This window comes from Prinia subflava, chromosome 8 (genome assembly GCF_021018805.1).
Source record: "Prinia subflava isolate CZ2003 ecotype Zambia chromosome 8, Cam_Psub_1.2, whole genome shotgun sequence".
Lineage (NCBI taxonomy): Eukaryota > Metazoa > Chordata > Aves > Passeriformes > Cisticolidae > Prinia > Prinia subflava.
Window position 1 is genome coordinate 4,295,978 of NC_086254.1, and position 16,171 is coordinate 4,312,148.

The window sequence follows — 16,171 nt, forward strand, 5'->3', positions numbered from 1 at the left end:
GCGCCGGGAAATGTAGTCCGCGGGAGGCGGCGCCGATTGGCCGCGCGGGCGGTGACGTCAGGGCGGCGGCGCGTGGGGCGATGGCGGCCGAGTGCGGCCCGGCGGAGCAGTGGCGCGCGGCGCTGCCGCAGCACGCGCTGTTCGGCCGCCTCCGCGAGCGCGCGCCCGCCGCCCCCCGCCCGCCGCGGCTCCGCGACCTCCTGTGCGGGCTGGGCGCCGACCTGCTGCTGTGGGACGGCAGCGCCGCCGCCCTGCTCGCCATCGGCCTGCGCCGCCTCGGCTCGGCATCGGCCCTCGGCGGCACCGACCCCGCCGCGCTCGGCCGCTACCAGGTGCGGCCCGCGCCGAGCGGCGGCGGGAGGGGGCGAGGGCGTTGTGTGAGGGGATGGAGGGCTGAGGGGGTGGGATTGAGGGGAGCAGGGGATGGGGCGGGCGGTGTGAGGGGATAAAGGAGGAGCGGGCCAGGGGTGGGGGCGTTTGGAGTGTGAGGAGAGGAGGGGGTGTGTAGGGAGGGGCTGGGTGTGAGGGGCTGGGCGGACCGTGAGGAAGAGGGGTGTGATGCGGGCCGTGAGGGGATGTGAGGGGATGCGAGGTGTAAGGGGAGGGCCTCGGTGGGCACGGGGCTGAGGAGCTCTGTTCTTGAAGGCTCCTGGGCGATTCATCCTCTCTCAGCCCGCCCTGGGGTGTCCTTCCCCAAGGAACCCATTGCTTTGTGCCTTGGAGCTGGGTCGTGCCTTATTCCGTGCCGTGTCAATCACCATCCAGAATAAATCTGAGCTGTACTCCCGCGAGTGCTTTGAGCGGTTTGTTCTTCCCTGGAACTTTTCTGTTTGCAGACCCTTCTGTGCATAAACCCGCCCCTTTTCGACGTGCACCAGACGCTGCTGAGCCCCGCCCAGCACCATGTGGCGCTCATTGGTACCAAGGGGCTCATGGTGCTGGAGCTGCCCAAACGCTGGGGCAAGAATTCCGAGTTTGAAGGTGGGAAATCCACGGTGAACTGCAGGTGGGTGAGACCTCAGGTGGTTAATGACACCTTTGTCCTGCCACTCTTTCTCCACAGCCTCCCTTTCCTGAGGTTAGGTAGATTTAGAAGACAATGGTGGGAGGTACAGGTTGTATTGGGGTTGTGGGGCAGTCATGAATGAAATTATTTGCTTGTTTTTACTTGCTGCTTGTCAAGTAACCCAAAATAAATGACCTTCTAAACTTGTTGCAATTGCTGAGGAGGAAGATGCTCCTCTGGTATTCTCTGGCCTTTCACAGAACCATGGAATGGTTTGGAAGAGACCTTAAAGGCCAGCAGGTTCCAATTCCTGCCATGGACAGGGACACCTTCCACTAGACCAGGTTGCTCCAAGCCTGGCCCAGCCTGGTCTTGGACACTTCCAGAGACGGGGCAGCTTCTCTGGGGTCTTTCGGCTGTGGTAGCTAAAAGCAGAGGTCTGGGGGGAAAAAACAGAGAGCTTCAAGTGAAAGCTGCCTATCCAGCTTTCAGAGTAGTACAGACAAAGACTTTGAAACCTTCTCATTGTATCCCTAGGTTTTCTTGCCCCCACTCCCCTTGTGTGTTTCTGGTCACAGCACAAATTTCTGCTCTGTGTTGCAGCACCATTCCTATTGCGGAACGGTTCTTCACCAGCTCAACATCCCTGACTTTGAAGCACGCAGCCTGGTACCCCTGCGACACCCTGGAGCCCCACATCGTGCTCCTGACATCAGATAACACCATAAGGTAAAGCCCATTTCGGGCTGATGATCTTAAGTGTACTTTTTTTTTTTCAATTTGTCACTTGGTGTTTGCATCCTGGCATTTTTACCAGAGTTAGCCGTAGAAAAAAATAGGACGGGAGGAATCTCAGACTGAGGGTGGCTGAAGTTCCTGTGTCAGCAGGGAATGTGCAGCACTGCCAGCAGAATGAACTTGGCTGCTTTCATTTTCATGCTGAGAGAATGAACCTTTTCCCCAGGTTTTACAGTCTGAAGGTGCCTCAGACACCCATCAAAGTGATCACGCTTTCGGACACCGAGGAGGAGACTCTTACAATCAAAACAGGGTTGGTGTGGCTTCTTGTGTTTTGAAATGCTTTTGCAGAATAAGCTCAGTGTTCTCAGTTGTGTTTTTAATGAGTAAGTGATAAATGTGCCCAAAAATCTGATATGAATTCTATAGTGATAGCATTTCTTCACAGTAGAGTACATATGCCTTTCCCTCCTTTCCTTCCTTTTCCCTTTCCTTCCTTTTCCCTTTCCTTCCTTTTCCCTTTCCTTCCTTTTCCCTTTCCTTCCTTTTCCCTTTCCTTCCTTTTCCCTTTCCTTCCCTTTCCTTCCCTTTCCTTCCCTTTCCTTCCCTTTCCTTCCCTTTCCTTCCCTTTCCTTCCCTTTCCTTCCCTTTCCTTCCCTTTCCTTCCCTTTCCTTCCTTTTCCTTCCTTTTCCCCCCTTCCTCTCCTCTTTCCCATCCTTCTAAAAAAAAAGTGGTGACAAACTGTACAGTCAAGTGTTTGTCAGGGTAGCAGTTTGAAAAACACACATTGACTTTAAGATGGGGTTCAGAAGGGGTTTTTGAGTCAGGAATATAGACAATAGATTATCTTTATTTCCCTCTTGGCCTGGTTGGAAACAGCAATCTTTGCACAGCGGTGTGGCTCACAGGGAGTACCAGAACACCTCTTGTGTCCTGTGAAGCTGCGGGGCCCTGCAGAAGCGAGGTGCCATGGGAAGGGTGTCACTCACACTCTGGTGTTGCTGGCAGTGGCGGGGCACTGCGGGCGGGGTGTGGCAGGAATTGGGCAGCACCCCCTGAGGACAGGTCGGCCGTGGTGCCCTGGCTCCTCGCTGAGCCCAGCTCGTTGTGCTGTCCCAGGAGAGCCTACACCGCGTCCCTGGGGGAGACGGCCGTGGCCTTCGACTTCGGGCCGCAGGTGCCGGTGCCGAGGCACGCCCTGGGCCAGCGCGGCAGCGAGGAGGTGCTGGGCTACCCCCTGTACATCCTCTACGAGAATGGAGAGACCTTCCTCACCTACGTCAGCCTGCTCCAGAGGTAGGGAATGACCTCAGGGATCACGGGGGCTTGGATGGGACAGTGCTGGGGTGGGACAGTCACCTCGCAGCGTGGCTGGGACTCTGCTGGGCTGTTACGTGGTATTTCAGCCTGTTCTGTCTCTGTGGCAGTGCTGAGAGACTGGAATCCAAAAGCAGTGTGTCATCCAAACATTATGGGTGCAGCTTCCACTGCTCAGGAGGCACTGTGCATTATTTGCCATCAGCAATCTGATAGGAAGACACAGGGCTGTAAAAAGCTCAGTGGGTCTAAGGCTGTTCAGTGTATTCTGTGGCCCTCAGTTCACAGCACAGATATCCTTAGCTTTGGATGAAGCTCACTGAGCCAGGGGCATCCTAGGAAAAGAAATACTTAAAGAGTACAGGGGGTTCACAGGCATGTTCTGCAGTGGAAAATCAGGATGATTAATTAAGAATACAAACATGCTACAAGAAGGAATTACTTTAGAAAACTGAGAAGATGGTGCCAGACCTACAAGTTAGATCTTGTGTAGCTGAATATTGGAGTGTGGTACTTGGGTTAGAAACAGCACTGTGTGCCTGTGCACTGAGCAGATCTGTCTGCAGGCAGTGGGATGGCCTTAGTCCATCCAAAGTTCTGCCCAAAGAAATGCCACAACACAAAATGCTGCTCGTGAAGTGCAAGAAACAGCTGAGCAATCATTATCTTGAGCTTTCCATCAGTACTTTGTGTTCTCATTTGAAAATGTTTCCTCCTGAATTTTTGCAGTGTAGCTTTGGGTGCTTTCAAAGCATAAGATACAATAAAATGAGCTCTGATTCCCCTCTGAGATCTCCACCAAGGAGCTGCAGGTCAGAGTTGACCTCTGCAGAAGTCTGATGGTTCTTAGAACTCCAAGCCATAGTCTGGCATGGGAAGCCCCCCTGCAGCCCTGGTGTTAGAACAGGCCCGTGTTCCCTGCAGCACTGGCAGCCTGGGGAAGCTGCTGGGGCCCCTGCCCATGCACCCGGCTGCAGAGGACAACTACGGCTACGACGCCTGCGCCGTGCTGTGCCTGCCCTGCGTCCCCAACATCCTGGTGATCGCCACCGAGGCGGGAATGCTCTACCACTGCGTGGTGCTGGACGGAGAGGAGGACGATGAGCAGGTACCCGGCCTGGCTTTGGTGGTTTTCTGTAGGCATTTTTGTTCTTTAATCCAAGTTCCTGGCTGCAAGGTGGCAGGATGCCTGGATGTGTGTGCCAAGTGCCAAAGCTGCATTCTCTTGGAATGAGGTAGTGAGTCTTTCTCCTGTTTTAACCAGTCCTTATGGCTCCCTGATGCTTCTATTGTAAACCTCGGTCCTATGTACCCTAACAGTTTTTGATCAAACTTACTATGAAGGAGGATTTTCTCAGAAACCCTGGGTTTAATTTTTTTTTAAGTAAATTTGAACTACATTCCTTGACAATTAAAACTTGTAACTCTTTCTTGATGCTGCTAATGTTGGAATTCCTGTTTAAATGATGTCTCACAGAATAATTCAATGCTCTTTACAGTCAGAAAAGTCCTGGGACCCAAGATCTGATCTTATTCCTTCCCTGTACGTGTTTGAATGTGTTGAGCTGGAACTTGCACTGAAACTGGCAACAGGAGACGAAGAAGATCCTTTGGAGTCTGACTTCTCTTGCCCAATCAAGCTGCACCGAGGTAGGATTGTTGTTCAGCTTCTGGCTTTTTATTCCGTGCATTTAGGATCCAGTTATTTGCATGTTCTCATCTGTGTCAGACAAACGGGGGGATTAGAGCAAGGATTTGCCTGATCCCTCCAAGCTGTGGAAGGAGCAAGCCTGAGAAGGGCTCCAGTTTTGGCTCAAGGGCAGGTTACACATGGTCAGTGCTAAATCCTGTCATCTGAGGGTTATAAAGTAGAAGTTTCTGTGCTGACGTGTGAGTGTGAGGGAGTGCTGGAGGGACGGTGATCCTGAGGGAAGGACCTGCTTATCCCATGGAATTGGGGGTAGGACAAAGTGTTGGGATCTTTGGGAACAAGCAGCTTGTCAGAATGCTGGTCTGCTCGTTTTAATCATCTGCCATTGAAAACCTTTCTGATGGATGCAGATGTGGTGTGATGGGAAGGGTTCAAAATAACTCACCAGTATTTTAGACTCTGACACCCATAGCTCTGTTTGTGGTGCTGGCACTAAGATGTTAAAGCTGACAGGACACTAAGCTGACACAGAGGATCAGCAGTGCAGGTGTGAAGGGTGAGTTTTTCTCAGTTCAGTGCCACCTCTTGCATTTTCTGCTTCTATTTCAGATCCCAAATGTCCCTCTAGATACCACTGCACACACGAGGCTGGTGTCCACAGTGTGGGCTTGACATGGATCAACAAACTGCACAAATTCCTTGGTTCAGGTGAGTGAGGGGAGTGAGGAACAGATGAACATCTGCCAGTAACAGCTTGGTGGGGGCAGGTACTACTGAATCCCTCACCCTGCAAAGTGGATCTGATGCATCCTGACATGTCTCCTTGTAGATGAGGAAGACAAAGACAGCTTACAAGAGCTGGGAGCAGAACAGAAGTGCTTTGTTGAACATATTCTTTGTACAAAACCACTGCCATGCAGGTAAAAAACTAAACCCTTTCTCAATTGCTTTCAAATCAGGGACTTGCTATGGAAAATATTTATGGTTTGTCATCTTCTGCATTCTTGCCATTAAAGTAACAAAACAACCTCAAAAGATTTCAAACAATACAACTGAGCAATTTGTGTATCAGGATTCTTACTGCACAGTTAGGGTAGTAGCTTAAATTCTTGTGTTACTGTCTGAAAATCACCTGTCAGACCAGCAGAGATTTTCCCTTCCATTTACCTGACCTTGGAGCATTTCCAAAAGACTGAACACACACAACTTCAGGAACAAAGAACTTTCCTGACTGGGTAATTTTTGTGTTCTTCCCTTCAGGCAGCCTACTCCAATTCGAGGATTTTGGATCGTTTCTGATGTCCTGGGGCCCACCATGATTTGCATCACCAACACCTATGAGTGCATTACAAGGCCTCTCTTGTACGTGGTTCTCAGCTGAAGTCTGACTGCATGGAAAGGACCAAAAAACGATATTCTTATTTTTCACTCACTCTTTGATTGTTTCAGCCTAGGCTTCTGCTCCTCTTAGGACACACAATGGAGTTTTGCTTTCTGAACATTCCCTGGCTGAGCACTAAAGGGTTACTGTAGTAGTTTCCTGCTGCTGCTAAGGTGTTTGTAGGGGATATAATTAATCAGATCACTTTTAGTGAGTATTAGGACAAAAAAATGTTCTTGATGGTATTGTAGAGGTTCTACAAGGGTGTGGATATTCTTAATGGGCCACTGAGGTTATGTGTGCATGAAAGGGGAAAAAAGAAGCAGGATTTTCATTTGTGCTTCCAGTTACTTTCTTTGGAGGTGGTGGCAAAGATACAGAGTGGTGTAAGTGTGCATTTGCACAATGAAATGAACACCTCGAGGGGATGATGCTATTTTCAGCTGATTTTTGCAGGACAGTGTTTAAGGTGGGATAGGTACCATCAGCAGAGCCAGTGTTAACATCAGGTTCTCCTAGACACCTTTTATTTATTTCACTGTTCCCACAGCTGGACAGTGACTGGGCAGGGTGCTTGTGAAGGTCATGCTGCTGTTCCAGTGCTTGCCTGCCTTGCTCTGGAACTTTCTTCTCCTTAAGCCAAAGGATATTTATGATTCCTGCTAGTCTGAGCCATGACCAGACAGGTGTGGGGATGTGAGCTGTACCTGCCCTGCTGGGGCTGGGTTTACCACAAAACTGGAGCAGCTGCTGTTAGCACCCCTGCAGTAACACAGGAGCTCCTCGGGGGAGGAGCTCCTCCCTCCCAGTGCCAGTTAAGCTCTGAGCTGGTCTCAGTGTGAGTGTGACTGTTCTCCCTTTGCTGTTTTGGCAGAAGCACTGTGCACCCTGCCTCCCCTCCCCTGCTGTGCACCAGGGAGGACAAGGACCTGGCCGTGTCCCCGCTGCGCATCGTGGCCGAGTCAGAGCACTCCTTTGAGAAGCACATCCAGGGCATCCTGCAGCGCAGCTCTGCCAACCCCCTGCATCTCAAGTAAGCACAGTGTGTTTTCCTGGGGTGCCTGAAGTGGGAACACTTGGGAACAGGGGCTGTTGGCCAGCTCCTGATTGAACAGCACATTGCCTTGGGCATGGCAGTGCTGGGACACAGCTCCTGCCACTGACTAGTGCCTGTGTCCCTGTGGGGATGGCAGCCAGTCCAGGATGGTGCAGGCTGCGAGGGGATCTCCTGCTCAAAGCAGGGCTGCCTTCAGCCCATGAGGTTCTCATTGCCTGCCCCATTGGGCTTGAGTATCTTAAGCTACCTTGTGATTTCCTCATGTAAGAAAAATGATTTGTAGCAAAGGGATTTCATTGTAATCCCTCACTTTCATAACAGACCCCCTGAGCCTTTACCATAAACACTGGAAGTGGTTTAGCCTTTCAAAGGAACATGTTAGTAAGATTGCAAAAATCTCAATCTTAAGATCTGCAGATAAAGATGCTGCTCCTCCCCCTGAAGAATGCCTTCAGCTCCTCAGCAGAGCCACCCAGGTGTTCAGAGAGGAATATATACTGAAACAGGACCTGGCAAAAGAGGAAATTCAGCAAAGGTAATGCAGAACTCGTTCAAATGTGCTGGCCAATGGCTCTGTGACACAGCAGCACCGAGCACTCACGCTCCTCTGTGGGTCTAATCCTAGTGAATGAGTAAATGTACTAAATGTAAAACTGATAATGAATACTAGAACTTCAAATTGAGTTATCAGGAAAAGCAGGAGTGAGTTCAACAGTTTTCTCTACTGGCCCACAGGGGAAGAAAAAATGGTAAAAACACACACACACATAAAATACTTTTGTTGTGGTGGTGTCTGCCTGCCTGGGCCTGCGGGTGGCAGGAGATCTGACCTCAGCACTAATCCTGCCAAAGGACAATTGCCTTAAGTCTCTGCTGCTTCAAATCATAGTCAGATATTTACACTATACAGTTAGGACAAAATGGGAGTTTTTTCTCACCACTGCCCCTTTTTCAGTGTCATTAGTTCTTCCCACTCCAGCATTTTCTGTGTGGTGTAAATCCTGATTCCCCTGGTTGCAAGTGGTTTGATTTTTTTTTATGTGTTTACTTCAGAGTGAAGCTGCTGTGGGGACAGAAAAAGAAACAGCTGGAGGATCTGAATTACTGTCGAGAGGAGAGGTGAGTGGGAGCTGTGTCCTTCATCAAACCAGACCTCAGGAATGATGTACCCGTGGTGGTTTGGGCAGGGCCCTGTGTGAGACAGGTGACAGGGGAAGGCATTCCCAGCGTTGGGTTTGCTCCCTCCTCCCGCTGGCTGCTTCAGCCCCTTGTCCTGTTTGCACCCCTGCCTTGCCCTGTGTGTCAGTCTGGAGTCAGGAACTGCTTCTCCCTTGCCTTAAGGAAAAGTCTGCGGGAGATGGCCGAGCGCTTGGCTGACAAGTATGAGGAGGCCAAGGAGAAGCAAGAGGACATCATGAACAGGTGAGTGCACACCGGGCTCTCTTCCACCTCACACCACCTGATGTTAGAGTTTGCAGGTGTGGGAGAACAGAGTGGGCAGGAGCTGCTGCACTGGTTTGTTACAGGACTGGGCTTCTGAAATTCCCTGTGCTGGGGCTTGATGGGCCAGCCTGAACCAGCCCCATGCTCAGAGATGCCACCTGAGACCAGCTGGAACGGGAGGGTGAAGCCCCTGAGACTGGGGAAGCATGGCCAGGCTGCAGGTGTTTGAGCAGAGCTGGCTGCCAGGGAAGTTAACTCAGACATGTCTTGCTTTCAAAGGATGAAGAAAGTCCTTCGGAGTTTCCACTCCCAGCTTCCTGTTCTGTCTGACACTGAAAAGGATATGAAGAAGGAACTGCAGACAATCCATGACCAGCTGCAGCACCTGAGCAATGCTATCAGACAGGTGAGAGGGGGAACGGCCGGGCTGGGAGGTCACTGCCAGCTCCTCCCTCAGTGCTGACAGAGGAGTCCTGCCAACAGCGTGATGCTGGACTTGTGTTAATTAGCAGCAGTGTACTAAATGGGCTTTGGGCCCCTGCTGGTAATACAGACAGAACCTTTGCACACACTGTGAGCCCTCAGAGAGCTCCCCCTTCCTCAGCCTGGCTGGGACATGTCTTCTCTTGGTGGGGAGTGAAAAAGCAGGCACATTTGAACCCAAAAAGAACCCGTTAATTGCAGTACACCACAGCAGTCTGTAATTAACAAACTTTCACTGCGGCAGGCAGGACCAGCACTGAGGGGGGCTTCTCTTTTCTGCTCAACTCGCAGGTGAAGATGAAAAAGGAATACCAACAGAAACAGATGGAGAAGGGAAGGAGCCCTCGCAAACCCAGCATCAGCCTCAGTGCCTACCAGAGCAAGTGCATCCAGGCTGTCCTGAGAGAGGAGTAAGTGCAGGCTGGGCCCCCCTGCAGAACCTGAGCCCGGGCACTCGTTCAGTTCAGCTCTCAGGGCTCATCTAACCCGGGCTGCAGGAGGGGTGGGGCTGAAGCACAGGGTGTACAACGCCTGAGAGCAGCACTTCGGGCAGATGCATGGAAGTGCTTTGTGCCCCAGGATCCCAGGGCAGGCTGGAACCCAGCCTGGGATGACAGGCACTGCTCCCATTCCCTGCTTCTACCACCTGAAGTGTTTCCCTTCCTGCTCAGTTCTGTGCAGATGGCACCTGCAGCCTTCTGACCTGGGTTATTTTTTCTTGAAGGGGAGAACACATCCGGGAGATGGTGAAACAGATCAACGACATCAGGAGCCACGTGAACTTCTGACAAGTCCCTGGAGAGGACTGCACCGTGGGGCTGGACGAGCTTTACCTGCCCTGGTATTCTCCCTTGTATATTTACCATTTGTATGTTGAACAATACACCTTTTGCTTATTATTTTGTAAAGAATTGTGAAATAAAATACTTTTGATATGACTCCTTACATGCTGTGGTCTTTGTTTTTCTCATGGGAAGGGGAGGTGCTGCAGGTGTTTTATGTTCAGGGGGTTGGAGGGTACCTGCAGCTGCCTCAGGAGGGGAATTGCTGCTCCCTGGGGTTATCCTGGGATAATCTCCCACCCTTGCTCCAGCAGGGGTTCCCTGGGGGGAGTCTGTGGCTGGAGGCAGAGGAGAAAGAGCAGAGCCGTGCACACACACACTTCAGCAGCTTTTTTTAATTTGGAACACTTTCTCCATAAAGGACACACCTTCAGTACAGTTAACAAATGGTTACACTGGAATCCTGGAGACAGCAGAATTCTACACCCACGATTGCACAGGACACCAATGGCTTGGCTCACTGGAATGCAGTATTGACTTCCAAACACTGTTTGCCTTTTGCAAAAGAGGGCTCTGGAGTCCTTCTTGCCATTACAAGGCCAATCCAGTCTCTGCTGTGGACAGAGCAGTGGACAGTGACTGCTGTCCCTGTCCCTGCCCCGGAGAAGGTGCCAGGGTGAAGCTCGGGGGGGACAGGAGTTCCTGCACTGCTGGAAGGGCACAGCAGGGCGGTACCAGACATGCTGCAAGAACACTTTGTACAGGTTAGGGCTATACAGGTACAGGAATGCAGACAGAGCTCCAGCTGGGCCTGCCACAGCTCCACCAGCAGCTCACCCCGTGTCACAGCTGAGCAGTGACACTGCCTGGGACAGGAGAGCCCGCCCGGGCCCAGCCACGCTCCACAGCAGCCAGAACTGGAAGGAAGAGCGTTTGTTTTCTCATGTTCATGAGCAGTTAAGACCAGAATCCATCATCCAGTGAGTATCTACACCAAGAGCTTTTCCTACATTTACAGTCTTTTAAATTTGCTCTGCAAATTTGGCACACACTGTCTTGTTTTGCATTTAAAGGCCCCTTTGAGCTCAGCAGAAGCTCAGCTGCTGCTGCTGAAGCTCTGCTGTCCTTCCCCAGAGAACAGCAGTTTGCAGGGAGCACATCTCCCACCACTTCTGTGAACAGCCAGGGTTCCAATTTCAAACTGAATTGTTTAAAAGTCTGAGTTACAGCAGTTGGTGAAAAAGGTGACTCGTGTTCCAACCCCACAATGGTCCCAGCTGGTGCTGAGACAGGAGCTCAGGGGTTTGGGTGTGTGATGGAACAGGGAGGTGAAAGGAAAACAATCATGCAAGAAGTGCCTGCCCGTCCTCTCCACACCAAAGGAAGTTCCTTCAGGGACTTGTGCAGTGCCTGGCTCACAACCAAGGGAAAGCACCCAGTGCACATCCCCCAGGCCTGCAGGTCTGCATTTGGACACAGCCACTGGTCCTGGGGCTACCACAGAGCCCAAACCACTTGCCCCGCTCGCCTCCTTCCTGCCAGGCTGCAGCCATGACCTCACCCTGACACCAGCTGTGCCCAGGAGCCATAAAAACACCCCCAGGAAAAGGCACCCAGCCCTGCAGCACCTGCCAGACATGGGGACCAGTAAGGGACGCTGGAAGGCCAGAACAGCCCCTTCCCCTGTCTCTTATACTGGGACTGTCCAGAAACACAACCAAAAACCATTTCACTGTGAAAGACTTCAAGGTGCAGCTCCTCAAGCACTCAGCTTGCTGGGGAGGGTACAGGATGTGGTGCAGTTTTGCCCACAAGAGGCTTCCTTACACCTCCTGCACAGGTGAAGGAGGCACCAGTTACAGTAACCAACCCCAGAACCAGTTATGCCTTAGTTTTTGCCAAGGGAGGGTGGGAACAGAGAAAAAAGCTTTCCTTTCTGTTCTGCAGCTCCTAAAGGCCTGTTGTTTTGACTCCAAAGTCTACCCAGCCACTGGAAAATTGAATGAAAACGTCTGGTCCCGAATTTATGCATCAGGACCTGGCTGCTGTCACAGTTCAGCAAAAAGTGAGGAAAGGTAAAAAATCCTTAATCTGGTAATAGCCAAATAAGACCCAAGCCACTCCTCAACGTCACCTTTATGTGAAAGTGTCATCTCTAGACATGACAGCCCTGCCATCTGTTAGTCATTACTAAGGTGGGAAAAATTGCTTTTGGGTGTCAGGATTATGAAGGGAATTAATTGCTAGGGTGAATAAAATGCTTTAATTCTTGTAATGAGTGGCAAGGAATTGAGCTTGTATGATGCTTTTTTGGCTGTTTTTAAGGCATTCCTCTTCAAAACCACTGGTTCTGACTTTATGTCAGTAGCAGGATATACACTGCTAAAAATAGGATCTAAGCACTTAAAATACATAGTCATGTGCATTGCAGTTTGGAGCATTTTCTGTCACTTCTGAAGGTGAGGAAGAAAAGCAGATCTCTAGCCAAGTATGTGAACAAAAACCAGCAAGGAATGGGGGGAAAATTACGAAGTTTTGGACAGTGGGATCTGCTCCTTCAGCCTCATTTTAACTGAGTTGTAAAGTTCAAGAATTGGGTTTGTACCATCAGGATCATCAACACCTGCTACAGTTCAGGAACCCGTCCAGCTGCATGCAGGGAACTCCAGCAGTGCAGGAGGAGGAGGAGGAGGAGGAGGAGGAGGAATGCTCATGTTACCTCTGGACATTTATAGAACAAGAAACCCAAACCTGGCAACCGAGTGATCACAAGAATTTCCTGCCTCTGCTGCCACACTGCTCAGTGTAATTTTACTGTCTGGGAGCAGCACCAGGGGACAGCACAGGAGCCACCTCTGAGCAGTGCCAGGGCCCAAAGAGCTGCACTGCCCCCTCCAAGCTGCAGCAGCACAATCCTGCAGCTCCTGCACGTCTGTGCCCTGACCAGGGGTGTCTGGGAGGGTTCCCTGTGTGCTGACCCTCCACAGCTCCCCCAGAGAGCTCCTGACTTCACTCCTGGTGCTGCCCCCAGGGCAGAGCACACCTGCACCACCTCGGGCCGATGCTCACACAGGCACAGGACTTTCACCAGCTTTTTTCTGTTTGGGTTTTTTGTTTGTTTACCTGTTTTTTTGGTTTGTTTTTTCCACAGAGAAGGGATTCCAGGCACTGCTCAGCTTTAGGAGATGAGAAACAACCGGTTGTAGCTCCATATTCTAAATTACATTTGTGAAAAGAGATTACAAAACAGTGCATTTCTTGTGCTTTTCTTTCAGTATCTGAATTCAACAGAAAAATGGCAAGGAGTTAAATTCTCAGTACAATGTTCTTTTTTTTTTGGATTAGCATTTATCTGTTCAGGAGATACACAGCTCACTCATATCCACATTTCAGCAGCATTCAGATTCTTCACAGAGCCAATGGTTTTAAAAAAAAAGTACTGAGTTATGAAATAAGATCAATATCCAGTGTCCTGCTAATAAAGTCATATTTTAATATAAAATATTCATACAGCATACTCTACACCTCATTCTCTCTGCTAGCTGAATACTGTTACTGACTATTCAAACAGAAAAACTTCAACCACTTTGCTCTTCAACGTTTTGGAGGGACAATACAGTTTCCAGCAGCTACTTTGATCACAGTAGTGGGGGAAAGGACAGAGGGAAAGACAGGGGCATATGTTCCAAAAGTCTATATTAGGTTACGAAGTCGGCTGAAAGAGGGAAGTTTTTCAGAATGTAAGGACTGATCCCACTCAGTGGAACACGAAACACTGCACTCATTAGTGTTTCCATTAGCAAGTTCTCCTTCCTACACTACAAGTCACCCTCGTGCTCTCTTCCTGCCCAGTACGAAACCTTTTTCCCCTCTAGAAACAAAACTTAAGTCATCGCTCCCCTCTGTTGTCTTCTGCTCTCTCGGTTAGAGTTAAATAATAATTAATGTTGCTATAAAGATGAGTTAAAAACGGCAGCCGCAGCCTGGGAGCCCTGGGGGTGTCATGTTTCAGGGAGCTGATTAATGTCCGTCAGTTTTGTGTCGTTGAGGATGGCGCGGATCCTCTCCAGGGAATCTGCCTGCCGGATCCGCTCCAGCTGCACCTGCAGGACCAACACAGGCACCCGGTCAGGGGAGCCCAGCCACACCCACAGGGATCCACAGCACCAGGGCTCAGCAAGGCAAGGGGTGAAGGAGCACAAGCTTGGGAGGGAGGAGGACACGAGGCAGTTGTGGTTTTTCAGTAAATCCCAACTTTCTGGGGGCTCCAGCCATCACCAGCTCTCTGTGTTTTGTCTCGTGTGCAGTCACTGACACTGTGCTGCAAAACTGGAGATGTGCACAGCAAACCTTCCCAGCAAGGGCCTAAAGGAGCAGCCCAACACGTGCCCTGGAGCCTCTCAAGATCACAGCCAAAGTGCTCTTGGAGCAAACATCCCATTTCCAGGCTCACTGCTTGACTGCTCACATCCAGTTTAAGCTATTTCTTGTCTGCTGAAAAAGGGCCCAGCAGAACTGTGGTGACATCAATGCAAAGAGAGCACAACTGATTTCTTTCTCACACTCAAACTTTCACATTATTCTCTGCAGCAGGATCTGGGCTTTCAGCTATAAATCCCCAAATAGAATTTAATCACTTCTTAGCCCTTCCTCTGAATTGCTGATAGCTAACTTGGCCAGTGGACCCCTCACACAAGGGGCACCTGCCCAGGCTCTCACTGACAAGGCCAGGGAAGGGAACAACCCTGCCAAGAAACCACAGCCCTCCTCTGGTGGTCATCTCACACTGCACAGTGCACATGGCACAAACCACTGCTGAACCTGGAGCACAAACTGATGTGCAACAACTGCTTAGGGCAGAAAGAAAACACAAACCACAGAGCTTGTACTGCAGGTCTACTGAACTACCTGCAAGTTGTGGAAGAGCCCACCACACATCTTCAGTGGTGGCTGTTTGCTCTAAGAACTGCATAAATCAGTGCCTGCAGGACTTTAAAAAACAAAGAGTGAGGATGAGGGCAAACAAGAAGCAACTTCCCTTGGCAGGGTAACTCAGTAGTCTCCTTTGTCCTACCCACTCCTCCAGACAGAGCCAGAGAGCACAGATCTCTGTTGTCCATCCAGCTAAACTGCATCTAGCAAACAAATCTCCCACATTCTGGTGTTAATTTTCCAAGCAAACCTGAATGCCTGACTCAGGAAATGTGTACCTTGAATCCTGCTGGATGTCACTGAGGGCCTGGCCAAGGACTCAAGGAGGTGGGGCTGAAATTCAGCACCTCCTCTGTGGGCAAAGTTGGAACATAAAGGAGGCACTAACTGCAAACAGAGCCTGAAGGTGAGCCCAGGCCAGCCTGGCTTCCCCAGGACACTGAGAATCCCTGTGCACACACAAACTGCAGCAGAGAACAGCCTGACAAACCAGGAGCAGCCCCAGGGACAGCCCTGGCAAAACTCCTCCCCTCAGCCACCTCCTGGCATCTCACATCAACCACAGGTTCCACTTGGAGGAGGAAATACAAGGGTAACAACAGAAACAACAGCAAGGACAAGACTTTTAGAGAGTATAGACAGAAAGCAGTAACTGTCACACAAAGAACCATTTCATATAGTCAGATCAAGCAGTACCAGTTCCTTACTTTGTCCTTAAATATTTGCATCTGAATGATTTACTATGAAAATACCACATTGGAAGCATCAGGAGATGGACAAGGAAAAACACAGGTCTGGAAGAGCCATCATCTTTGGCTCTGTACAGTTTCCTTAGTACAATAACTGAAAATTGGCTGGAACCAAGTCATCAGAATAGAATCCCAATAATATTAATATCATAGTAGGAATATTAATATTAGTATTTAATATTAATATCATAGTAGGAATACCTGATCAGTTTATTACACTAACAAATTCTAAAACAGATCATAAATACCAACACAAGAAAATTTACAAATGCCATTTCTTATTTTACACAGCTCTGGAGAAATAATGAAACTAAAGTAACCTTTACACATTGATTGGACTCTTACCTGAAGTGTCTGAGAAAGCTTCACAAAGTCTCTCTGCACTTGCTCACTGACATCTAGTTCAGTCTGCAACCGCTGAGCTTTGTTCTTCTCTTCAAACACCAGCTGCTCAAGGTTGGCCTGAGGAGGAAAAGGTTCTCTGTGCTTGAACTGAATAAAGATCAGCAGCTTGTATAAACTGATTAAAGCATGACACCAGAGGAAAGCAGCACAGTATCCACAGGCCTTGGCAACAAATAAAACCAGTCTTTCCACAGCTCAGTTTTCCAAAATGCAGAATCAGGGGATA

The 16,171-nt window shown here is 50.0% G+C and overlaps 2 protein-coding genes across 3 annotated transcripts in view; one reads left to right on the forward strand and one right to left on the reverse strand.

The window, feature by feature from the left end:
* The first annotated feature begins 23 nt into the window (after nucleotides 1–23).
* Nucleotides 24–10,015, forward strand: NUP88 (nucleoporin 88). Its single transcript, XM_063402444.1, has 17 exons — nucleotides 24–332; nucleotides 837–1,006; nucleotides 1,610–1,735; nucleotides 1,971–2,057; nucleotides 2,865–3,041; nucleotides 3,987–4,170; nucleotides 4,562–4,712; nucleotides 5,323–5,421; nucleotides 5,543–5,633; nucleotides 5,974–6,075; nucleotides 6,969–7,127; nucleotides 7,561–7,686; nucleotides 8,205–8,270; nucleotides 8,493–8,573; nucleotides 8,874–9,000; nucleotides 9,369–9,487; nucleotides 9,802–10,015. The coding sequence occupies exons 1-17, from the start codon at nucleotides 81–83 to the stop codon at nucleotides 9,863–9,865; spliced, it is 2,181 nt and encodes a 726-aa protein (XP_063258514.1). The 5' UTR covers nucleotides 24–80; the 3' UTR covers nucleotides 9,866–10,015.
* A 3,094-nt stretch (nucleotides 10,016–13,109) lies between these two features.
* The window catches only part of RABEP1 (rabaptin, RAB GTPase binding effector protein 1), a 44,177-nt gene continuing 41,115 nt past the window's right edge, over nucleotides 13,110–16,171 (reverse strand). For both annotated transcript variants that reach the window (XM_063402443.1, XM_063402442.1), the window contains exons 17-18: nucleotides 15,886–16,002; nucleotides 13,110–13,962 (exon numbers count right to left, since the gene is read on the reverse strand). In XM_063402443.1, coding sequence (XP_063258513.1) covers nucleotides 13,861–13,962; nucleotides 15,886–16,002 — 219 coding nt within the window. In that variant the 3' untranslated portion in view covers nucleotides 13,110–13,860. The remainder of the gene's footprint in view (nucleotides 13,963–15,885; nucleotides 16,003–16,171) is intronic.